This window comes from Gouania willdenowi, chromosome 3 (genome assembly GCF_900634775.1).
Source record: "Gouania willdenowi chromosome 3, fGouWil2.1, whole genome shotgun sequence".
Classification (NCBI taxonomy): Eukaryota; Metazoa; Chordata; class Actinopteri; order Blenniiformes; family Gobiesocidae; genus Gouania; species Gouania willdenowi.
The window spans coordinates 22,277,146-22,302,196 of record NC_041046.1 but is presented as its reverse complement, the minus strand read 5'-3'; the positions used below and the strand labels follow the sequence as shown (position 1 = coordinate 22,302,196).

The window sequence follows — 25,051 nt, the reverse complement described above, 5'->3', positions numbered from 1 at the left end:
TTTAGTTAGGCAGGTAGCATCACTGCAGACCCCTCACACCCTGCACACAATCTGTTCTAACTCCTCCCCTCCAGCAGACGCTACAGATCACTGTACGCAAAAACTACCCGCCATAAAAACAGTTTCTTCCCCCAGGCTGTCAGTCTGATCAACTCTAAACAGTCATAGAGTGTCAGACCTGTTTCTGTTACTGTAAAATAACCATGGAACTAAACATAACTACCCTGGATCAACCTGTCACTGAGAATGTTCATGGACATAATATTTTCATTTAAATGTTCACCTGCACTACTCATCTATGCACTACTGCACTATTATCTTATTATTCCTGTATTTTTATTTTATTTTGTTACTATTATTATTATTATTATTATTTTTATTATCTTGTTATTTTATTTAGTTTGCACATATTAGTCTAACTACTCTTATATTTATGTTTATACTTCTTTTTTATTTATTTTTATTTATTCTAGTTGATTGTTATTATTTAATGTTACACTATCTGAGAGAGCACAGGTCACCAAGACAAATTCCTCGTGCGTATTCATACACTGTTGGTCAATAAAGTTGATTATGATTCTGATTCTGATTCTTATTAGCTTGTTGCTACCAACTTGAATAGGTACAGATCACCAGCTGCTACTGTACATGTTTTATTTTATTAGAATCCCCCTCACATTCCCATTAAAGAATATACACTTAATGTGCTTATATGTATTTAATGTGCTGCTGGGTACTTTTTCGGCATTTGGATTCAGTTTGTGCATTTTGTTTTAGGAGCTGCCAGTTGCCCGTGTCTGAGGTAGACCAGGTCTTCACTGCCACTTTTTTTAAACTTTTATTTTAAATAGAGAAAAAAAAGTTGATTTGATGCTCGGTTACTATAATCAAAGGTAGGAGCTGGATATGTAGGCACGACTAAAAGCACTACAGCCGTCCCTGGTTTACTGTATGTTTGTGACAGCCTGTACCCATACTCACAAAGTACCCTAAAAGTAGCTCTTAGAAAAATTTGAGAATAGTGAGGAGGACTTTTAAGAAACAGAGAGGATATAAGATATTATCTATGACAGTGATTTAATAAGATACTACCGGCTTATATTTATAATAATAATAATAATAATAATAATAATAATAATAATACTAATAATACTAATGTGTTTCTGGTTGGTTTTTGTTTTTTTGCACCATCCACCATGTCACATTCCTTGTGTTGTTTTAAATTCTAATTGGCAATAAAACTATTCTGATTTTGACTTGTCTCACACAGAATAATGTAATAGCAGTCTTGTATTGATGCGCGATTTGTTCGCTCCCTTCTCTGTGTGCTGTCATCTCCGCCCTTACTGTGATTGCAGCTCGTAGCAGCACTTCTCACTATCTCACTTACCAGGAGCGGATCTAGAAAAAAATTCAATGGGGTGGCAAGAGGGGGGCAGGAATTTTTTAGAGGTGGCAACATATAGCAGACGTACATAAAGCATACTGAAAGGGCTGGGTATCGCCAGGTACCTATATTTTTTGCCCATGATAACGACACTGCGATATTCAACATATGGCGGGAAAATGAATCCATGATACATCACGATAAATTACAAAACATTGTCAATCAATTACGCAAATAAATCAATGTATAAATCAACCCATTTACGAGCACGGACCGGCTGAATCCCTTCTTCAATCCAATTCTTATCGTCTTAAAATTAGCATCATTACTATAACGCTGTGCTTTCATTATTATTTCATTTCCTCATATATAGTTCATCATTTTACCCAGAGCTGCAAACTTTTAACCTCTGAGTGAGACTCAGTGGGATCGACCACATTATTGACATTTAGGACGACACATAAAAATGTTGCTGGTCAACTGATTTGGTGAATGCTATTCTGATCTCCTACAGTAATCATTTAGTAACTAACTAAGTATTGATCTTGTAGCATTTTAGACATTTACAAAGCGTCCAATGCCTTTACATGCTTTACCAACACATAGTGAGGTGACCAGATTTATGAAAAAAAAAAATATGGGACAGATATTTTAAAAGCTATTTGGTCCAATCTAGAACAGTATAGGTCTACCTGTACGCCTAGGGGTACTTAAACACCTTGCAGGAGGACCTTGAAAATATTTATGAATCCCAGACAGTGCTCACCAAATATTTAAGCAAATATATTCATTAATTTACATTATTAATGCACACTTTGCTGAATTAATTCCATGATTACACATTTCTTACTGCAGTAAAGGTATGATCAGTTGATTTTATTCCCCATTCCTTACTAAGAACACAGTGTGTGTTTTTCCTTTCTCTAACAACCAATCACAGCTCTTAGCAGACTGCATTATACCCAGCAACAGGGTCAACCACACCTCCTCACTAAAATACACATTTCGGTCAACTCCTTCCTTAGAGTTGTTCTCAGAAACTTCCTCAATCACTTTTAAGCCAAGATTCCTTGTCAGGAATGTTTAGGCTAAGTTAGGAGCTCTCTGAGAGGACTGGGAATGAACACAGGCACTGATGCTGAGCCTTGGATGTTTAGTCTGAGGTGAGCGCAGAGCGCTGATTGGACAATTCAGCTTCACTGTGAGATCATTTTAAGTATTTTTTAAAAATATCTATGACGAAATGGGTCAACACAGTCCATCACTTAGAGGCAGTAATGAGTAAATGTCTCCAAAAGGTGAAATAAAGTCAATTAATCCTACATTTCTCTCTCCTGTTTCAGAGCTTCCAAGCTTATTAGGACCTTGAAAACAGCTGAAATATTAAACAAATCAATTAATGTATAATCATGACTCTATTGCCACACCTACAGCCATGGAACAGTGTTTGATCACCAGAAAGACACTTATTTCACTGAATTGTTATTATTCGTAAACCCATTGTTGGACATTTGATCAGATTCTAGTAGGGCGACCATGGCTCAGGTGGTAGTGGGTCGTCTTCTGATCGAGAGGTTGGGGGTTCGATCCCAGTACCTGACTATGTGTCGAAGTGTCCTTGTGCAAGACACTGAACACTAAGTTGCTCCCAGTGGTCGACAAGCTCCTTGCATGGCAGTCCTGTCCCACTGGTGTGTGAATGTGAGAGTGATTGGGTGAATGAGCTGATATGTAAAGCGCTTTGAGACTGCTTCAGTGTGGTGATAAAGCGCTATATAAAATCAAGTCCATTTACCATTTGTATATAATTAACACCATACACGGTTTCAAAACCGTAGCAGAGTATAAGCATGTTTTGTCTTCTCACCTTTATCTGATTGTGACAGAGATCATATCACCATCAGCTCTTGTCATCACAACTACTGCTGCACACACAACTCAGATTGGTAGGTGTGTGTGTGTGTGTGTGTGTGTGTGTGTGTGTGTGTGGTAATTAGGTCAGAGCACAGCCACTCTATGATTACATAATGACTATTGGTCCTGGAGTCACTGAAGGGTAAAGGACTTAATAGCTATTGGTGTGCAGCACCCCTGATTCCACAATGAGATGCAGTGAATCTGAACATAGACACTAAACAGGAACCAGTGAGTCATCAACTCAAAGCTCTAATACTTTTCATTTGTTTACCTTTTTTTAAAATAAAAAAACAGCAACTTGTGTCTCTCAAATCCACTATTACATCATATTTCCTCAAATAAATAAAACACTGGATCATAACAGTTTGTCTTTTTCTAAATTAAACGTTTTTTCCCATGATGTACAACTCCAAAAGAATGTTCTTTAAAGTTCCTTAAACCTAAATATATCTTTAGATCAGGGGGTCACCAAGCTTTCTCAAACCGTGAGCTACTTTATAGGTACTGTCGTCCAAAGGACTAGCAGTTAGAAAAGCACTTTTTTAATACTTTAACACACTTCTACCAGACGATATTCACAACCATGTGCGCACACGCAGAATGATCCGTTGTGAGTTATGAACATGACAAGCAGCTTCATGTGTCGAAAGTGCTAAAATCACTACTGCTAATCACTTTAACTTGCACACTTGGAGCAGTATCAATGATCACTTCTGATGAGAACATGAAATGGAGATGCTGTTCTATTGCAAGAAACAAGTGGTGAAAAACAAATTTAACTACTGACAAGGACTTTATTCCTCCTGTATGACAGACACCAAAGAAAAACACATCAAAGGAGACTGTCCTTCAAAATGTACATCTTAAATAATGTATATATTGTATATCAAAAGTGCCTAATCTAATCTTGGTGAGGAAGATCTTTATTAAAGTTAAATTGTGTTAGATTGGCTATATTTTTCAATCTATTCCCAGAGACGGTCTCTGGTGGCTTCTGTAGTGATGCTCCTCAGAGTGATATAAAGTATAGAGGCAGGGTACTGGCCTGACTATCATTTAAAATGTAGAAGAACAAAAAAAGTATAAAAGAGGCACTGTGAAACCACCCAAAGATAGAGGTTTTACAGTTGATCCCTGGAATTGAAAAGCTGAACTTTTGCTGGTTCAGAATCGGTGTTTGTGTACGACACCTTATAACGGACGTCGGCGACTGGCGGCACGGCCTCAGTCAAATTTTTTACGGCCCCCAAAGCAAATCCCCATAACATATAATTCAAGAAGACGGAAGGAACATGAAGTCAAACATAATACACAAAGTTCACAAGAACAGATGAAAAAATTCCAAAAGACTCATAAAACATATGACAAAGAGACAACAACCACTTCAGCAAACAAAATGACTTCAAAAACACACAAAACAACAACACACTAACTGAATAGCTCCAAAGACGTACAAATTGCCAACAAAATTATGGGAAAATACAGGAAAACGACAAAATGCAGAAAGTGACTCCAAAAACACACAAAATTACCTAAAACTGACAAAACATCAAAACCACAGACAAATAAAAACCCTTTTTCCCCACTTGCATTAATGCTCAGATTGGTCATTATTAAACATGCTGACATGAATGTTGATGATGTGGCCCTCGGATCAGATACAATCACATTTTTGTGGACCCCGCTGAGAAAGACAAACACCTCAGAAAGTGGCAGTGATGGCATGAAAACGATTAAAGCGTGACAAATTCTGTTGCGTCTGTGGCCTTTTAATGCAGAGCACAAACACATGAGAGGACGTTCCAAATATAAACACTGAAGGGAAATTAATCATTTCCTCTAGCGGTTAAGACACGAGTCTAACTACCTACTCAATACCCACTACCTCTCTATTCATTATTCTCTCAATCCAACCTAGTCGCCACAGATTGCAGTCGACAGGTGCTAGTTTTTTATAGAAGGGGCGGAGCTAACTGTGCTTGTTAGTGATGTAAGAAGCCACCAAAATGTCACAAACCACCATTCTCAACCAATAGCAAAATCCGATTGTAATCCAGGTTGCAGAAAGGCAGCGTCGGGGGCAGCTAAGTGACGGCAGGGGTCCTCAGGTAAAGACGGGAGCATCCGAGCAGAACGCCAGTATTAAATAGATGGTGCGGCTGATTAAAAATTAATGTTAAAACAACCCGTACACATCTCTAACTCCCTTTTGTGTCTAACAATTATGACAGTATCAATTAAAAAAGCAAAAAAACAACAGAAAATTCCTCCTACGTTGCTGAAAATGGAGCACAGGGGGCGCCATCACCCAACAAAATTACATCAACAGAGCTGGCGAGAACCCTGATATATTTATATATATATAAAACATAGCACAACCCAAACCTGCAACACAATGCTTCAGTGAAAACAAAGATACAACACAAAGATAATAATGTAAGACTAAAACTTTATCACGTGCTGCAGTATTTAACTTGATTAAGTACTACCTACATGTGCCATCTGTATTTATCGTTGTGAGTTTGAATCCTGGAAAGTAAATCAGATTTTAGATGGAGCTCATTAGTGACGAGAGCTCCTGAGGGCCCCTCACATGGTCTATGCTACCTGGTGCCCACAGGCCCCATGTTGGTGACCTCTGTTTTACACAGTTAGTGATTGGACAGAGTGTTTAGTTTAATTTGAACATCTTTAATTTGCTTTTAGAAACCCTGATTCAGAGTGAGGACAAACAGCAGGTTAGAGAGTCCAGAGGGGAACGCTGGAGTCCATGAACACAGTGAGCAGTCAATGCAGAAGAACTGTGGCAAATTTAAAAAAAAAAAAAGAAAAAATGTCACTGAAGACCCAGATACAGGCAGGAAAGGTAGTCCAGTGTTTCCCTTAAAATTAAAAAATAAAATAAAATCAGAAATATAAGAGTTAAAAACAAACTTCTGTTGATGAGAGGAACAGCAGGCCTAGGAAAAGGACTAGAGAGCTAGTCTACAACAGGCTACACAGGGTGTCCAAAGAGTGTCAACACGTTTCAATAGTTTTACACAAACACATAGAAACCTGAGCAATCCTCAGAGATCACACATATCACGCTCCTAACCTTTGGATAGTCACACGCATAAATAATGAAATAAATACAACACTTGGTTTAAAGCCGGACAAAAAAAAAAAAGAAAGAAAGAGAGAAACAAAAGATAAAGAATTAAAACCTAAAATATACAGCTGTAACGGCCCCAATCCTTGAGTCTTTGTAAATGTTTGTAAAATTACATTTTACAAATTAACATTTTTAAGCATTAGACATGTTGTGAGGCACATAGTGAAGGACAACACTTTAAAAAGGCAGACATGATGAAACGGGAAAGAACAATAATAATTATGGGAAACAAAAAACCAAGATTATTGCGAACAAACATGTGGCTCCTCCTTTATCAATGCAGCTTTCCCCCACTATGAAAATAGTTTGCAAACTTTGCCCTCACACAAAAAAACAACAACCATCAAATCAAAACAGGGACGCCCAAAGAGATTTAAAAAAAAAAGAAAGAAAAAAGAAGTGGAAGCTCCAAAACAGGCAGCATCAAACAACACAGAGGAACAAATGATGCGAATGAGATTTGATTGAGAACAAGTGAACAGAAACAGATCAGCAACAAAACCACAACAGTACAAACCATTTTTCCTTTGACAGTTTAGATAAAGCAGGAGTTCGGTCAGTGTGGACCTGTTGAATGGATTCTCTTATGATGACATAGAAAAGTGTGAATGCTCCCAACCCGTTTCAGCTTATCTTGCAGAACTGATCAACACAGAAGGGTCTAAATGATGCCAACCTGCATGTGTTTAAAAGGCACAACGTCTTTTACTTTAAACATCCAAGATATACAGTATTACGGCAACAAATTGTAATCCTACAGATTAGTCTGCTTTAAGTCGCTGCTTTTTCCCGACTTTTAAAAAAAGGATAGATTCCTTTTTTTCCCCCCAACGCTTCAAAAAGGTCACTTCAGATGATGTCACTAAGGCTCTATAGGAATACTCCTCAGACATCCGAGGAGGTCAAATGTTAAACAATGTTAAAATTCAAACAGTTGGTGTGTGATGAGAAACAATCTGCTGGTGTTATTATATCAGTGTCTTTCTGGCCACCTTAAACAAACCAACCATAACCAGACAAGATCATTTGCTGCCAAAGAGCTGCAGGTCCAGTCGGACCCAAACTTCTCCAGTTGGGACCTCGTGCAGCAGGAGGCGACGTGTAACAGAACCCTTGTTTTCCAACTCTTTCTTTATGGTTGCCACGGGAATTTCAGTCCGACCCAGGAAGTCTGAGACGGGAAGAAAAATCATGCATGTGAACGAGTGGATTCTCATCAATTAAAGATCATTTTATAAAAGAATGAGAATGGCCTGTCTCATGTTTGATATTAGCTTTTTGCCCATATTGTCCAAAGATAGATTTCCGATAGCGATAAAATAAATAGCCCCCCCCCCCACACACAGGGGGACAGATATCATATATAACTAGAATATTTGCATTTCCTCAAAAAAATGCAAATGAGGATGCAGGTGCTGGCCTGCGTCACAGTGTATTAGCTAGCATTCATATTAACGTTAGCTAGCAATAAGATTAGCAATAGCCAGCATTAACATTAACTAGTAATAACTTAGCTTAGCATTAATATTATCTGGCATTAGCTAGGGAATGGAACTGAAAAATCAAAGCAGTTTCACCAAAACTGTAATAAGTCAAAAAGTTTAAAAGTTAAAAATGATAAAAGTACAAGCATTAATCTCGGTAACTTTCTGAACGTTTTGATAGCTAATTTGTCAAAATTGGACAATGTAGGAGGAGTTAACGCATACGGAAGAAAAAAAACGATAACGATAATAATATGCCTCCTGCATCATCACTAATAACTCCATGGAAATATCAGGTTAAACCTAGTTTTAATGTGATGCCTCACTGGATGTATTCCACAAATAAACCTTATCTGTGCAAAATACTAATTCAACTCTAGTAATGCAAAAAGTTCCATATTCATTTTTAATATGTTGTCTCAAGCAACATTTTATGGCTAATATCGTTGGATAATATCGGAGGGCCAATAATATAGCTCATCTCTATCTGTCTCTGCTGGGTCTTAATAGTTTGCTTCACAGCTTTAAAATCAATGGTAGGAGGAGAATGAACAGTGAGTAAACTGACCATCAGGTGAAAACTGGTCTCTTTCAAAGATGGCGATGGAGAGGACGTCCTGGTAAAGGTCTTTAATGTGAAACTGACAGTTAAAGTTCCACTTAGGGTTCAGGGTGTCGTTGATGGTCCTGGATGTGAAGATCTGAGGTCCCATGGTCACCTCACAGTACGGGTTACTTTTCCCTGCAGGAGGAAGCCATCATGGTGAGCAAGGTGAAGAAAAATACCAGGAAAAGTAGATACTGATGACAAAGGGATCAGAATCAACTTGTTAACTCTACAATCAGGCTGTTAAACCTGGACAGGAGTTTCATGGACTTATAGATTTGTAATATTTTTTTATTGTATCCCCTGTGGACGCTGAACTACATGGTGGTTAAAGCTGATGTAAAATCAGCATCTCTGTCATTGTACTGACTTTTGTTATCATCTTTGTCTGCTGGTATAAAGGCATGTATGGCCTGGTGTACCGCAAAACTGAATTGCCTTTTGGTAAAAATAAAGTTTTCTAAATCTCACATTTAAGCGCAAAGCCGAAAATTTGGGAAAAGTTATATTTTAAAGGTGCAACTACATCCTGTCACATGACTGCCTTCATGCTCACCGTTGGGTTTTCCTGCCTTTAATTCAGTAGCTTCCAAAATGGTGACAAGGAGTCGACCAATTCCACTGGTTTTCACTGCTCGGGCTACGAGCACACAGTCAAAAGACAATTGATCAATTCATTGATGATGGATTAAATGTTAACGTAAAGAAATTCATTTGGCAGAACAAACCTTGATAGGCCTTATCTCTCTTTTTTTTCTCTGTCTCAATAAACTCCTCAGACGCCGCTTTGATCTTATGAACCCATGATGTCCTGAAAACATGAACACACACACATTCACAGTATTAAGAAAAAGATCCTCAAACACCTCAGGGTGTGTGCAGAACTGACCGTTCTTTGATGTTGTCAGTCTTCAGGACGTAGACTCTGTCGATGTGGGATATGTGGAAGATGGGCTCGTCACTGGAAGGATCTGGAAGCTTCACCAGGACTTCATTCAGAAGCACAGGCTGCAGCACAAAGCACAAGCATTGTGCGTCACGCATGAAAACACACAAACATCATGAATAGCAGAACAGGCTGATGAGGCCTCTCACCGGTTTGTACGTCTTGAGCTGCACGTTGTTCTTGTTGCTGAATAGTTTATCGAGACCAGAGGACGTGAACTGTTTGGCCGCGTGTGTCAACAACAGGAAATCATTGAAGAGAAAAGCCCAGAGTTCCTTGTTGCTCTTTACCTTGTACATCTGAAACAGAAGGCAAGGCAAGGGAACTTTATTTCTATAACACATTTCAAACACGTTGGAATTCAATGTGCTTTACATCAGGGGTTCCCAAATAGGGAACGTACGCTTGGGAACGTGCTCCTGTATCCCTAGGGGTTCTTGCAGGGGGTACTTGGAAAGATTTAACAATTAATTTAAAAATAATCGAGAAATGTTTCCAGTTACTTTTTTTTATTTTTTATTTGTTTTTACAAAGCTAACGTACTATTGCTCAATAAATGACTATATTTTCTTGTAATTTATTGAAACAGGATTATTTTATGCTGTAGAGGCCATTTTATCACACTTCTGACAGAAGGAGATAATAACTAGCTACATTTTACAAAGGAGACTGTATTTATGTATTATTGAAGAATTTACATAAAAGTTGCATGGTATTAAAAAATTTTAATAATTTCCACTCATTGATTTGAACTTGTAGATTAAACCTGAGGGGGTTTAGGAGAGTCTGCTGTTCCACATATGAAAAAGCATATGAAAATATGGAGACGATAAGTGGGGGTACACATGATTTGACAAAAAGTAAAGGGGGTACACGGGACAAAAAAGATTGGAAACCACTGCTATACATGATTAAATGTTAAACATTTAGACAACATTAAACAGAATTTGAAATCAACAATAAAAACATAATAATAAAAAAAAAAACTGACTAAGCAGTAGAGAAGGCAGAAAGTGGTTGACCTAATCTGTTGTTTTGAGATCCACAAGCATGATACATGGCACACAGATCATCAACACACAAATTAGTGTAAACCAGGGGTCACCAACACGGTGCCCGCGGTCCCCAGGTAGCCCACATGGACCACGTGAGGGGCCCTCAGCAGCTCTAGTCACCAATGAGCTCCATCTAAAATCTGATTTTCTTTCCAGGAAGTTAAATATATTTGACAGATGTAGTCAGTACTTAGTAAAATTAAATACTGCTGATAAAGTTTTAGCATTAAATCAAACATCTTTAAATGTTTATTTTCACTAAAACATTGTGACAAATGTTTGTAAGTGTTGCAGATCTGGTGCATGCATGGTCAGTGGTATGTTATTTATAATATGTATGTATATATATGAGGTGGATTTTCCATAAAATGGTATGAAAATGAAACAATTGCATAAATAAATTAAGTGTTTCATGTTGTAAACTCAACATTTCCTCCTTTTTAAGCTCCTGCTCGTCTTCTTTACTATCTTATCCACTAACTAATGCGAAACCCTGAAAATGTAGTATTTAAGAAGTGCTTTTCTAACTGGTAGCCCTTCATACTATACAGTACCTATGAAGTAGCTCAGTTTCAGACTGGTTGGTGACCCCTGGTGTAGACCAACGTGAACTGAATGAATTGGGACAATTAGGACTTTTTCCCATGTTGTTGCTCATGAGAAACAACCTGGCAAACTACATGCCAAACTAACTGTTGGTTACAATCAAGTAGATTATAATCTACATATAGATTATTGTTGTAATTTGCGTTATATAAACAAAGTTGAATCTCAGAATCTCCAATTCCTTACTAATGTATCTATATATACAGTATGTAACTGTTTCCATACTTAGATCAATAGGCTCTAGGACACTCACCTTCCCACTGTGCAGCAGTTTCCTGGGACCCAAACAGTTAGTGAGAGAGTTAAAGGTCAATTTCTGTGAAAAGAAAAAAAGTGTGAAAAAAACAACAAAAACACATTTGTTTGGATAAATAAAAGAAACTGAACAAGCGAAGTCAAATACCTCGATGATGCCTTCACATTGTACATGATTCTGAATCCATTCCAGTCTGTCAGAGTTCTCTTTTTCTCTCACGCCCTCATTCACCTGCACATGGGCTATCATTTAGTACCAGAACAGGGCTTTCATAAAAACAAACTGATGAGTAAAAACAACACCAACACTGTAATGGCTGAGAAATCCTAAATAAATGAACCTGTTGACAGAGTTCCTCTGCTCTCTCCAAAGCTTGTTTGAGTGGCCCTCGGTCAGCGTGGCCCTCTGCAGTGGACTCCAGGATCTAAAAACAGACACGCATGAACAGGTTTTTCTTAATAATACAGACTAAAGGTTGGGTATGGTAACTACAGCAGACGCTCTGAGGAGGCTAGGAGCTTACGCTTTTAATGTGCAGTGGGTAACGTGTGATTCTCTGCATGGGTTTCAGCAGGAAGCTGGACAGTGGCATGCCTTTACACCTGTAGTCTGTGGCGATTTTCTGAAGAGCAAAAAGGAACAAGTTTGTTTCTAAATGAAAGAACAGAGTAAATGTAAGTGTCTAAAGATCAAGTAAAAAAAAAAGGTTGGAAACCGCAGTCTTTTATAGCTTTAGGAGCTTTCTACAGACATAAAACTTGATGAACGTATGGTTCTTTGATTAAGCAGTTTCAAAACCAAATCAAAAAAACAAACAGCGTGGCTATTTAGTTTTAATGATTTAAAACCAAAACGGAAATACCCCCCCCAAAGAAAACCAGAGATTTTCTATTTTAAATTAAAAATGAGAAAATGGCTAAATCTTTTATATTTGTATATCTAAAGAGCTTCTTACTTCTTCCTCACGTTCTCACCTTCAGGAAGTTCTTGAAGTCCGGCTCGTTGTCTGTACGAGTCTGCAGCAGTGTGGCGCCGTTGATCTGGCAGGAGCAGAAGCGTATGTACGGCTGCATGTGAGAAAGCTCCGAGGCCAGAATGTCGCCGATCATCTGCACTGGCATTTTTTCCCCTCCCGTCTTCTTACGATCATGTAGCGCTCTAAAAGCAAAGGAAGCAGCATATAAACACAAATACTTTCATATTCTATATATGTTAGCTGGTGCCCATATAAACAGAATATTAAAAAAAAACATTTATGTAGAAAGTTACTCCATTATAACTCTCCTGTTTACTCTCTTCTTCACCCACAAGATGTTGTTTTTGTGTTTTTATACACAACATTTTCTATACAATAATTTATTAAAAAGAATAATATCCAAACAAATAAAAGCTCTTTGCCATGAGAAAAAACCTTTCTTTTCAGAAGAGAGGTTCCTAATTTTTTTTTGGATCATGATCCGATTTTGATATCAAGAATTTCTAGAATTATTTTTTATTCAAGTTTGTTATACTGTACTACTACAGAGTTGCCAGTACTAGTAACAAGTTGTGCCAACTCAGATCTTTTTATACTGCATTTTATTATTATTAATAATATAATAACTAGCTTTATATTTGACAAAGTAAAAGAATAGAGTACAGTTGTTTAAGATTGTGTGTCGTTTTAATTTGTAAAAGATTAATAATTTAAAAAAATTCCAAAGTAAATTTTAAATCAGTAATTTAAATTTTCTTTTTATCGATTACTAGACATTTGACCCCATTCAAACTCCAGGTGACCCCACATAGGGTCCAGACGTCTATATCAGCTCTACGAGTGTGGACAACTGGTCCTAAAGTCCTTTAAAATAATAATAACTACAATTAGCATTTCCTGAAGAAAATGCAAGAGAGGATGAAGGTGCTGGGTTGCATTGCACTGCATTAGCTTAGCATTAGCTAGCATTAACCTAAATTTGTATTAGCATTAATATTTGCATTAGCATTAACTAGAATTAACTTTAGTTAGCATTAGCATTAGGTAGCATTAACAATAACTAGCATTAACATTAACACAGCCTAGCAATAGCATGAACCTAGCGTTAACATTAAACTAGCATTAGCATAACGTTAACATTAACCTCGGGTTAGCATTAGTCTAACATTAAAACTAACCTAGCATTAGCTGAACATTTGCAATAAGGTTGAAAAAGGTTGAAATCAGGGGTGGGGAACTCGTGGGGACTTTTGGGCTGCGTTCACACCGAATGCGTCTTCTGAGGCACCGGAGGCATATGCCACGCAAAAACGTTTTGCAAGATAAAAAAAGTCCCCATTCGCTTCATATGCGTGTTTGAAGCGAAGCCCCGCCCACCAGCAACACATCCAACTCGGTGAGTTTCACTGCCTGCTGAAGCGAGGAGCTGCGCTCCTTTTTCTCCTCTCATTAACATAAACCACCAGTGAAAAAAAAAACAAAGTGATTAGCTGCTAATGCTATCCTAGCTCAGTGCAGACTTTCAAAGATGAAAACTAAAGAGACATCTAAAAGTCTTAGGAATCAGGCCCTAGAGAACTGGAGTTGCCCACCCCTGGGTTAAAAGTAGTAGCTGAACATGTTCAAGGTTGAATGGTCAAAATCAGATGAACGATCTATAAAAATAGAGAAGATGCCTCCTGCATCCTCACAAATAAAACAAATACCGACACTTACTGGACAAGTTTGGTGTTACAGGCCAAAAGCTCCTTCCAGTTGACAAAGATCAATGACATCTCTGCTTCGTTCAGTCTGCCAGACTCCGACATTGGCTTGTAGAATACCTAAACTCACACACAAGCGGGAATACACACTGATTAGAAGAGTTTTTACATTTTATTTTCTTAACCTTAGTAACTTTAGTGATAGATTTCTGGTGACCTTTACCTCCAGCACTATCTGCAGGTCTTCCACGTATCGCTCCTCAGTCTGAATCAGCTCGTGAATGTAACCCTGGCGCTTCTTCTCCTGAGAGCTCAGTGAATCCAGGCTGTTCAGGTCTGCACACCCTGTAATTCACAACGCATGCACACACAAACGCACAGACCCTTTATGGAAACCCAAGCAAACACCAGTACAGCAGCAACAAGAAGCAGCCTTTAACCATGGTATTAAATCAGCACTGCTTTACTGCCTCCTGCAGGAAGGTTTTTGCTGACAAAAATTAAGAGAAAATGAAAAGAGGGGGAAAAAACCCTAAAAATAAAAACTAAACTAAAAGCACACACAGGCACAGACTTACCTGGAAAAACACCCCCATTAGTCCTGTGTGATGACTCAGACCCTGTTCTCTGCTGTTTGTCCGATAATTCATCCTCACTGTCCGTCTCCTCCCAGAGATTTAAAAAGTGAAAATTGCTTTGAAAAGTCATCACTTTGATGTGATTTGTGGTAGTTAGTCACTATTCTGTTACTCCACTCTCATTTCATCTCTTCTGTCTGGTTGGTTTGTCTCTCCCTCTGCCGTGTAATCGGCTCAATCATGATAAATCTGTTTTGACCAAAACAAGAAGCAGAATTCTTCGCTGCTGTTTACTATTAAGACCTAAGCATTGCCCAATATATTTACACACGCACTTTCTAATTGTTTAGGTAATACTTTAATCAAAAAAACCCAGGGGGAAAAAATAACAGGTTTATGGTTTATAGAGCAGGTCTATACAAAAATAAAGTGCATCAAATATCTGTGTATTTATACATATTTAGACAATAACCAAGTCTCATTCACAATACAATGAATAGAATGGAATATAAATCAGTGTGATAATGGCTCTGCTTTGCTTGTACCTAAATGTTTGTAATATTATGATGTTCCGTACACAAAACCAAACCTAAAAAGCATTATGCAGCATGGTGCTGCAGAGATAAGGAGCAAAGTCCTCTACTAATGAGGAACTGGAGGACATTCACTTTCTACCCATTGGGTGTGTGCGCTGCAGGACGTGGATGGAAGCTCTATCAGTCCATTCAACTCTAAAGGGGACATCTTCCCAAGAGAGGGTGCAAACCATTTCTTTTTATATATATTATTACACTGCAGAGTGTTACTGTACGGCTAAATAAGATTTAAAGGGCAATAATTTTCTGGTCTGATCCAAAGGAGAAAACCCTGCGTTGTCCCTGATCTGTTGGGGTCATTATAATTGTAATTGCGTAATTGATAATAAATTATATTTATGGCATAGTGGTTTTCTTAAAAAATCTGTTGATGTTGTAATTGTAATCGAGTTTAAATATTGGACTTTGTAATTGTAATTGCCATGACAATTCTATAAAAATTGTCAATTTTAACGCAAAACCCGAGGAACAATGTTACAGTTCTACGTGCAGTTGTACAAGTATGTAGTTATTTATTAAAATATGCTTCATATCAAGCTTTACCACATTTTACCATTTAAAAAATATTGAAATCTAGGGGTATAATGACACAAAAAAGGCTCAGACGCCCACACCAAAAATATTAAAACCTATATTTTCATTGATTAGGAAGCCTAACAAGGAAACCAATAGATAGGAAAGAAATTAGATGATAGATGTTTTTAGTGTATTTTACAGCTGATTTAGGACTTGTTATCATAAGAGATGCTAACAGAACACTAACACAAGAGGAAAGTTAACGTTTATTAGGTTATTTATTTCAGGCTCAGTAATTGTGATTAATTGTAATTAAACTTTAGTAATTGAGAAGGTAATCGTAATTTACCTTCTGAGGATAAAAAATGATTGTAATTCATAGGGATGTCCCGATACAACTTTTTCATTTCCGATATGATACCGATATTGCAGCCTTGCGTATCGGCCGATATTGATCCGATATCAACATGAATCATACATACTTTTTACTTGATCAAGTGATGTCAATCAAACAGAAAACAATAGTCAGCAACAGTAGGTATGAGAAAAACTGACCCATTTATTATTAACCAATTGGTTACATACATTTTAACCTTCAACATAATATCTACAGTATTCTACAATTGATTAAAAAAAAAAAAAAAATTGGGGGAAAAAAAATAAAATAAATAGGGGGAATCCAGAAATTTTAATCCAATATCCGATATTCGTTTTCAGGCTAATATCGGACCGATATCTGATATCGATATCGGGACACCCTAGTAATTTAATTGTAATTGGAAAAAATGCTGGTAAACTGTGATTGTAAATGAATTGTAATTGAACATGGGTAATTGAAAACGTAATTGTAACTGATAAATGTAATTGACCCCAACCCTGACTACTACTTTACTCGATATTACTTTTTGAAAACAATATTTCTCATATGAAGGAGACGAGTTAAACGTCTTTGCTTAATGGTGGACATAAGAGCGATAAGTGACTGTCCACCTCATCCTTAGACCACAGTGAGATAGTTGGCCTTCCTGAAGTCAGGAAGAGGAAGTGAAGGAGGAAGGTCTCTTTAAAGGCCTAGAAGGATAAGGACAGAAACCGAGGAATAAGAGGAGCCAAAGGAAGAAGTGGAGAATGGAGATGAGGAGCACAGATGAGAAGGTGATTAAACCTCAAAGTAGGATGAGTCAGACACATGAAAGTGGGCGGGGTGTTAAGAAGCCCCTGTGACGTGCCTAAAACGCAGTTTTTTCAGTCGTCAGTGATTTGTGGTTGATGGTTTTCTTACACTGCTGACTGGGGTCACAGTCGGCCGTGGTCAGTTTGACATAGTTGAAGGGGAACAAGCCGGTGGCGCCGTTGATCTCTCCTTTCCACCAATCAGGATTACTCTTGTCCAGAACATTGATCAGTTGTCCTTTGGAGAAGCTTATCTCATCCTGGTTGGCCGCTGAGTAATCGTAGATGGCAATCACCTGACACACTGCAGCAGAGCAGGAGGGTCAATGCTAGTGTTCATCCAATCTTTATTTATTTACAGGGTTCCCACACTTTTTTCACAAAGATTTTTCAAAACTTTTCCAAAATATTTTACTAAATTTCCATGACTTAGTTCTGAACCACTAAGATCTATTCAAGGCCATTAGAGCAAAAAATGAGCGGGTCTTTCCAGTGTACTAGTGTAACAGAGGTCTGACAGTGTGTCATGGTTAGTAGCAAACGTGGCACAGAAAATGCAAGTTGTGCTTATCACTTATCTATTACATAACATCGTAATGGTGCATTGCCTTTGAGTCCCATTTTGCAATACTTTTTAAATAAAGATGCATCAGCTATTGAATGTAACATTAAACAACAACTAAGTGCAACCATGTTTAATTATAATATTAACATTTCAATTAGCAGACACTTTTATCCAAAGTGATGTACAACACAAGGTGTTAGGGTTAAGGGACTTGCTTTACGTCCCATAGTAATAGCGATGGTTGGATTTTAAACATTAAAATAAAATAGGCTACTTTTCTAAAACAATTCTAATATAGTTGCATTATTCCATGACTTTTCAAAACTGGAAAATCAGCTTTTCAAATTCCATAACTTTTCCAGGAATGTCATGACCGTGGGGACCTTGTATTTACATTTACTACACTTTGATTATGCTCTCCTTTCTATCTCTAGGTGTGTGTGTGTGTGTGTGTGTGTTACCTGCTTGTGATGCTGGGGTTGACTTTCCACTGTTAGATCCCAGGATTTTAATATTACTGGCAGGAAACCAACCCTTCTGACGTTTCTTTCCACGAGCCTGGAACCCAACAACAGAAACCGATATTAGTTATCATCATCATCATCATCATCAATCTTTATTGCAATCCTTAAACAGCGACATTGACTTTTTTTTTTTTTTTATAATTTGACAATAGGTGTGCTGTATATAATCCAGTACAGTCCTTTTATGTTGCTTTTCGGGGTCACTTCGGAGAGGTTACCGATCGAGGAACACAAACTAATTGCCTTTGCAACCCTTTTAGCTCGATGTTTAATTCTTTTGAAATGTAAGGATGACGCTCCTACAGCAGTGGCACAGTGGATTAAGGATGTGATATCTACTCTTAATTTGGAAAAAATAAGATGTGTGATGGGGGGTCAGGAGGGGAAGTTCTATTGGGTGTGGACAGACAACATTGGTTCAAGACTGATTTTAAACCAACACTGGCTGAAGTATTCATTTATATTTGCTATTTTGTTCTCTGTATAAGATGTGGTAAATGTATGTACATTTGGCTTTATACCTTTGTATTTTGTTTCTTTTTATTTTTCTTTATGTGACAATGAGTTCTAAGATGTTTCAATGTGGGGTGGGTCTATGTTTCAATGTTTTTCCAAAAATTCAATAAATATATTAAACACAAATAATCCAGTACAGTATGTTTTAAACAATGTCTTTTTTAAATCAGCTGTGCAGGCACCAAACTTAGGTACGAGAATATTAGCCTGTGCATACATAACACGACATTGTCTGTATATACTGTATATATCTGACTCACAGGTGTCAAACTCAAGCCCCGGGGACCAAATTTGGCCCTTTAAAGCATCCAATTTGGCCCTCAGCAAAAAGCAAAAAAGTCAGAGAAGCCATAAATCATTGTGTAAATTGCTAACTGATTCTGTTGCAGATATCTCCAAAATAATACACAAATTCATTGAAACACCACAATACTAGCAGGGCTCACATTTTTTTCACATTTTTCACAAATCCTGCAGGTTTCTTCAAATATTCCCAAATTACATAAAAATTGGTCACAAAATGCAAGGGCTGATATCTGTCACTTATTGCTTTGATATTGTCAGTGCCTTATATATTTTATAATTTATTATAAATAATGATTAAAATACAAATTTTCTTGCCTAAAATCTGTGTCCCACTTAAGATAAACTGCTCTGTATTTGGCCCCTGAACTAAAATGAGTTTGATACCCCTGATCTGACAGATCATCAGTGATAAAATGTCCCAGATATGTAAATTTGTTACACACATTCAAATTGATGCCACATAATACAAACTGTTTTCATAAGAAGAAAAAACGCATTCTTTGACGTGATGCTATCCAACAGAAGCAGACCGTGCAGTGATGTCACTCCACCGCTGAACAAACAACAAAATGTAAAATTGGTATAGTTGACCTCTAACAAACAGTGGTTTGCTTCTGACCTGCAGCTCTCCGAGCCACCAGCCGGAGGAGTTTTTGCCGAGGATGAGGACAAGCTGGCCGTTTTCCAGAATAAGCTGGTCTGGGCCGGTGGGGGAGTGAGGCTTTATCACCTGGCCAATCTCTGAACACAAGACACAAATACAACCTGAAACCACTCCAAAGTACAGCTTTTCCTATCGTGTATAAGATTTAGTTTTGAGTTTTGAACAATACGCATAAATAACTTATAATGACATCACCTATCTTCCTTTGTATGATATTGAAAATTCAGTGACCTTGGACAGCAGAAATATGTGCAACTCATTTGTGTGTGAAATCCTGCTCAGCCAGCTCATGTGTTTACAAAAACAGTCTGACCTCTCTTTGTATGTTGGTTAGCTCTAATGCTGGCACAGAGGCAGAGCATCTACTCATAATCCAACACTATACTGTTTACAGTTACACACCTGTAGGGGGTCAAAAGAAACACCCCAGAGCGCAGAATCAAAGATATAGAAAATTTAACAACGATAGAGACATACTGCAGACTGAGATTACCTGGCTTTTTCTTTCCAGATGTGCTCGATGTCTGCAAAAAACCCAAAAAAACAACAAATACAGAGACATTCCTTAGATACAAGCTTTAATCGGCACGAGTGAATTAGGCGTCAGTGTGTGTGGTGTATCCTTACATCAGTCTCTTTGGGTTTGACGTAATTGCTGGGGAACAGGCCTGTTCGGTCGCCTCGAGAGCCATGCCACCACTCTCCCTCTCTCTTGCTCACCAGGATCACATCGCCCTCATTGAACGTAAGGTCACTAAGCTCTGGAGACTCGTACGTGTACAACGCCACATATTCTGTGCATTAAAAGAAGATACTGTATTTTTCACGACATCTATGTTATGTACATTTTAAATAGCAGTGAGCAGCAACTGTGCAGCCTGCTTAGAGCATTTCCCAATAGCATCCACATCATTACAGCAGTGCTATCATCTGTTACAATGCAGACTTAAACCAGAATGCCTTTCTGATACTGTGAGCTACTTCATAGGTACTGTATAGTTTGAAAAGCACTTCTTAAATACTACATTTTGATAGTTTAATTTGATTTATTTTCTAATTTATGTCTGTCCCACAGTCGTGTATATTTGCACTATTATCCTACGTTGTTATACTTAATGTGTGCTATTCTATTTTTGCTGCAACTTGTGAATTTCCCCTCTGGGGGATCAATAAAGGTCTATTCTATTCTAGTTAGTGGGTAAGATAATAAGGAAGGCTAGTTTAACTTAAAAAGGAAACAAATGTTTATGTTTCAATATGCAACACTTCAGTTTCTATTTTACTAGCTACTAACAAACGACTTTTAAATTATTGTGAAACGTAACATTTGTAAAATCCACCTTGTGTTTTTAAAAATATATCTTCTATGTATAACACACCACTGACCATACACCAAATCAGCAGATGGTAATTTAATGCTAAAACTTTATCAAGTGCAGCAGTATTTAACTACTAAGTATTAACTAGCGACAAGAGCCCCTGAGGGCCCCTCACATGGTGCCTATGGGCACCGTGTTGGTGACCTCTGGTCTATAGACTATTGGCTCATATCCCCAGCAGGTTGCCGTTTGTTTGTTTAAAGGAAAAAAGAGAAGCTTGGTAACAGCAGATTGCTTAAATGTGGCAAAAAACTACAACTAAAACCACCATTATGTCCGTTTCTTAGTAAACATGATTTTAACATAGATGTAAGACCTGACAGCCCTAATGTATGAAGCCTGAATGATTAATATTCCACAGAAACTCTTGGGGTACCTTCAAGCTGAGTCCCATCACTGGAGTCAGCGTCAGCAGGGAGGCTCTTCAAACTGAGAACAAAAGGAATTTATTATCTAAACATTTACTTCACAAACCTTTGAGTTCAAACATTAACTAAAAAGATTGACAGAACTTTTTCATGCAAATGTTAAGAGGTTTAGATCAGGTTTTTTTTCAAACGTGCAGCCTTATCGTGTTGTTTATTAGTCAGCCCTTGTAAACGCAGAACGAACAAAAACCAACTGACAGAACATCAACTCCTGCTTCACCTTTGCCTGATAATAATAATAATACATTTTATTTGAACATCAGCGCATTTCAGGTCACGTATTACAACATTGTGATTTCCTGGTTAAGTTTAGTCTTTCTTTCACCAGACTGGCTCAATAGATTTCACCCCACAACACAATATGCACAATTATAGCATCAAATTACACTTTCAGCACAACCAAAATAATTCCTCTTACCCACCCCAACTCCTTCTCCCCTGTTCCATCCCCCCCCCCTCACTACGGTGGAACACTGCCCTCTTTTTTATATTCTCCCTTTATAAAGTATTTCTGACTCATTCTTAGGGAGGGCTGGTGATGGTCACAATTAAGAAATACAATCCATTTATTCATTTCATTGGAATAATAAAACATGCATAGATTGCACTATGTATAGTGTTACCCTTCAACAGCATGTGCAGACAAGGAAAAAAAAAACCCGTCTTTAAAAATCAAGTTTGTTAAAATTTTGACTAAGTATAAATACCAATGACCTGCATAAAACATGTTCTCTGGTCACACTATGAAGTACAAATTCAAGTTATTTATTGGTCAGAGCACATTTCTTCTTCTGTTTTCTAACTGAGGATGTTTTGAGAATTTTATTTACTTGTTTTTGGTAAACCTTAAAAAAAATCATTGTTGGCAAAAGGAATGACTGTGTAAACAGATGAAATGTGGCCTCTATTTCCTTCCTGATTTAAGGAATGTAATCACCTGATGACCTGCATACTTTAAATTCAGGAACTTTCACCGTACATAAGAATGCATCTACCTGAACAGGTATGTTCACATTACTCAACAGGTTTACTGGTGACTAAAATATGTCGGTTTGGAAAGCAGGAGGGTGCATACCTCATGCCGCAAGGTAGCAATAAGCTCATAATCAAGTCATCAATGTAACCTGTAACCCAACAGCATTGATTGTGGTATATATCTGTATTATAGTTGTACATTTGTATTTCTAGAATTTTTTTCTACTGTGATGTGTGCACTTGTATTTCATTCTTATTTTATTAACAGTCTTGTACTTTTATTATGAAATTATGATTTCATTATGTACATTTTTCTCTTTCTTTCTTTCACGTTTATTCTATTTATTCGTTATATTTATTGAGCCTCTGTAACGCAAGTAATTTCCCCCTGGAATAAATAAAGTATTTCTGATTCTGATTACCTTGTGATGAGTTTAACCAAGGTGCAACAGCTTTATAAATTACTTTTTGATACACTTTCTGGAAAACATCCTCCTTACTTTGGTTAACACTTGTCTTAAATAACTAAAATATGTGCTCGAGGACTTACTCTGAGCTCTCTTCCTCGCCCAGCAGGGTCACATATGTCTTGGGGAACCAGCCCTTTTCACCGTTCAGCTCTCCCAGCCACCAGTTCTCCTGCTGCTCCAACACCTGAATCACATCGTCCTTGTCGAAGTCCAGGTGGTTGTCTGTTTTTGCCGTCCAGGAGCACAGCGCCTGGGCCAGCACGTTACCTACCACCTTCTATTAAATAAAAAGACATTTCAATAATGATCACGTGGTGAAGGGAACTCTTCAGTCCATGGCTTCACTGATAAACCTTTACCTGTCCTGGAGTCTCGGATGGTGCAGGATTTGGAGAGTGAGTTGGTGTGAAAGCAGACTTTGCTCCTGCAACCTTTGCAGCCTCGAGGGCATTGGAAAGCTGTGACTGGAGGGGCAATTTAGCTGGTGATGGTGCAGCAGTGGTAGTGGCTGCACCTGATGGGGTCACTCTCTCCACATAGCTCTCTGGGAACCAGCCCATCTTTCCCAGTCTGCTGCCATACAGCCAGCCCTCATCTCGCTCAACCGTCTCATCCACCTGAGAGGAGAGGAATTTGTATCATTACTGTACTATTGACACTCACTAATCTGTTTACATCTATATAATAGAATATAGCTGAGCACTGTGGCTATAGTTTAGTTCACCCTGATGTCGAGATATGGCTACAGCAATCATAACTAAGAATGGTAGGCATGTAATAGAATATTAAAATATATATGTATATCAAGAAAGAGATTCACATTAAAATGGTTAGTCAGATCCAAATACCCTTAAATTAAATCTAAATATTACTTAAAAGGTATGTTTTTTTAGAGAGAGAGAAAGAGAGAGAGAGAGAGAGAGAGAGAGAGAAACAAAAAAATTGTCAGTCTTGGTTGAACTTTCTGAAAAACTTTCTGAAAATTTTAAATAGATTTTTGAAATTGTTTAAAATTAAAACAATCTTAAACAACTGTATTTCTATATGTGTTCACTTAGAGAAATATAAATGTAGTTCAACTAAAATGCAGTAAAAAAAAAAAAAACATGTCTGAGCTCAAACATGATCAAAAACTAATTCTAGAAAAAGAAATGTCTTTAGGGTAGCCAGAAATTCTTGATATTAAAATGGGGTTAAGATCCAAAAAACATGGAACATGGATTCAAAATATAATGAAACTTGAGCCAAAAAAGTTAGAGAACCACTGGTCTAGTGTGTAACTCTTTTGGTTGGCCTTGTCCACTGGCTTGTGCAGTCATAACCTGATCAATTGCTGGCTTGGTGAAAGAAACATCAATAATTACAGCTTGAGTTATAGAATAAATCAAGACATTTGTTGTTCAGTATTTGCAGTCCAATATGGTAGAGATGCAATGTTACAGAAGACGATACCTAAGAGAATGCTGTAAGTCTTACCTCAACTATGTCCTCTTCATTAAAGCTGAGCTCTTCATTATTCCTTGCAGTGAAGGCGTAGAGAGCTTTGAAAGAAGAGAGAGCAGCAGATTTCCTGCGCTGTCTGTTCCTTAGTTGACCACCTGATGGATCATCAGGAAAATTAATAAACAGTCAACTTAAAGGTTAACAGTGCAATCGCTACAATGGACCAGTTAACAGTAGATAATAGGTTTTCCTTGCCGCCATGATGAATTCATGTTGGGTGTGGGACACATATGTATATGTGTGTATCCATAAAATGAAGAGTCCGTCCTTAAGACTGCTCTACTGTAAAGTGTCTTGAGATACCATTGGTTATGATTTGGCGCTATACAAATAAAAGATTGATTGATTGATTGAAGAGAACATTTTTATTGGGATGAAAGATATTCAGGGTTTGGTAATCCCATTATTTGCAAAACTGCTATGATTTAGATTCAGTCTCAATGATGATCAAATCTACTAAAAGCTATCAGCGAACAACAAGCTACAAGTACATCTGTGCCGTCTGATTTTGAATCTAAATAGTCATAACTGAATTTTGAACTGCAATAATTATATTGGTATTATATATGGTAAACATTTACCATTAAGAGCAGGTGTTAACATCGGTGCAATCAAGGAGAAGCGATCATCCAGCATAGTTACACAGTTATACTTCTTTGGTCATGTGACACAGATGTAACAACAATAGTTGCATCTGTCTCTGCACCACCATGATGTCCACAAGCAGTGATGGTGCTTGGGTACGTTAATTTACACTTTCTTTACCT

General features: G+C 37.7%; 1 protein-coding gene across 3 annotated transcripts in view; it reads right to left on the bottom strand.

The window, feature by feature from the left end:
* Nucleotides 1-5,979: 5,979 nt before the first annotated feature.
* Nucleotides 5,980-25,051, bottom strand: part of itsn2b (intersectin 2b) — a 38,402-nt gene continuing 19,330 nt past the window's right edge. For all 3 annotated transcript variants that reach the window (XM_028473462.1, XM_028473470.1, XM_028473455.1), the window contains 22 exons: nucleotides 24,258-24,379; nucleotides 23,141-23,398; nucleotides 22,862-23,058; nucleotides 21,285-21,337; nucleotides 20,157-20,323; nucleotides 20,023-20,053; nucleotides 19,485-19,606; nucleotides 17,981-18,077; nucleotides 17,064-17,258; nucleotides 14,315-14,436; nucleotides 14,105-14,211; nucleotides 12,387-12,570; nucleotides 11,936-12,034; nucleotides 11,753-11,836; nucleotides 11,560-11,643; nucleotides 11,410-11,472; nucleotides 9,645-9,794; nucleotides 9,439-9,557; nucleotides 9,278-9,360; nucleotides 9,106-9,189; nucleotides 8,511-8,684; nucleotides 5,980-7,629 (listed from right to left, as the gene is read on the bottom strand). In XM_028473462.1, the coding sequence (XP_028329263.1) occupies nucleotides 7,481-7,629; nucleotides 8,511-8,684; nucleotides 9,106-9,189; nucleotides 9,278-9,360; nucleotides 9,439-9,557; nucleotides 9,645-9,794; nucleotides 11,410-11,472; nucleotides 11,560-11,643; nucleotides 11,753-11,836; nucleotides 11,936-12,034; nucleotides 12,387-12,570; nucleotides 14,105-14,211; nucleotides 14,315-14,436; nucleotides 17,064-17,258; nucleotides 17,981-18,077; nucleotides 19,485-19,606; nucleotides 20,023-20,053; nucleotides 20,157-20,323; nucleotides 21,285-21,337; nucleotides 22,862-23,058; nucleotides 23,141-23,398; nucleotides 24,258-24,379 (2,744 nt within the window). In that variant the 3' untranslated portion in view covers nucleotides 5,980-7,480. The remainder of the gene's footprint in view (nucleotides 7,630-8,510; nucleotides 8,685-9,105; nucleotides 9,190-9,277; nucleotides 9,361-9,438; nucleotides 9,558-9,644; nucleotides 9,795-11,409; nucleotides 11,473-11,559; nucleotides 11,644-11,752; nucleotides 11,837-11,935; nucleotides 12,035-12,386; nucleotides 12,571-14,104; nucleotides 14,212-14,314; nucleotides 14,437-17,063; nucleotides 17,259-17,980; nucleotides 18,078-19,484; nucleotides 19,607-20,022; nucleotides 20,054-20,156; nucleotides 20,324-21,284; nucleotides 21,338-22,861; nucleotides 23,059-23,140; nucleotides 23,399-24,257; nucleotides 24,380-25,051) is intronic.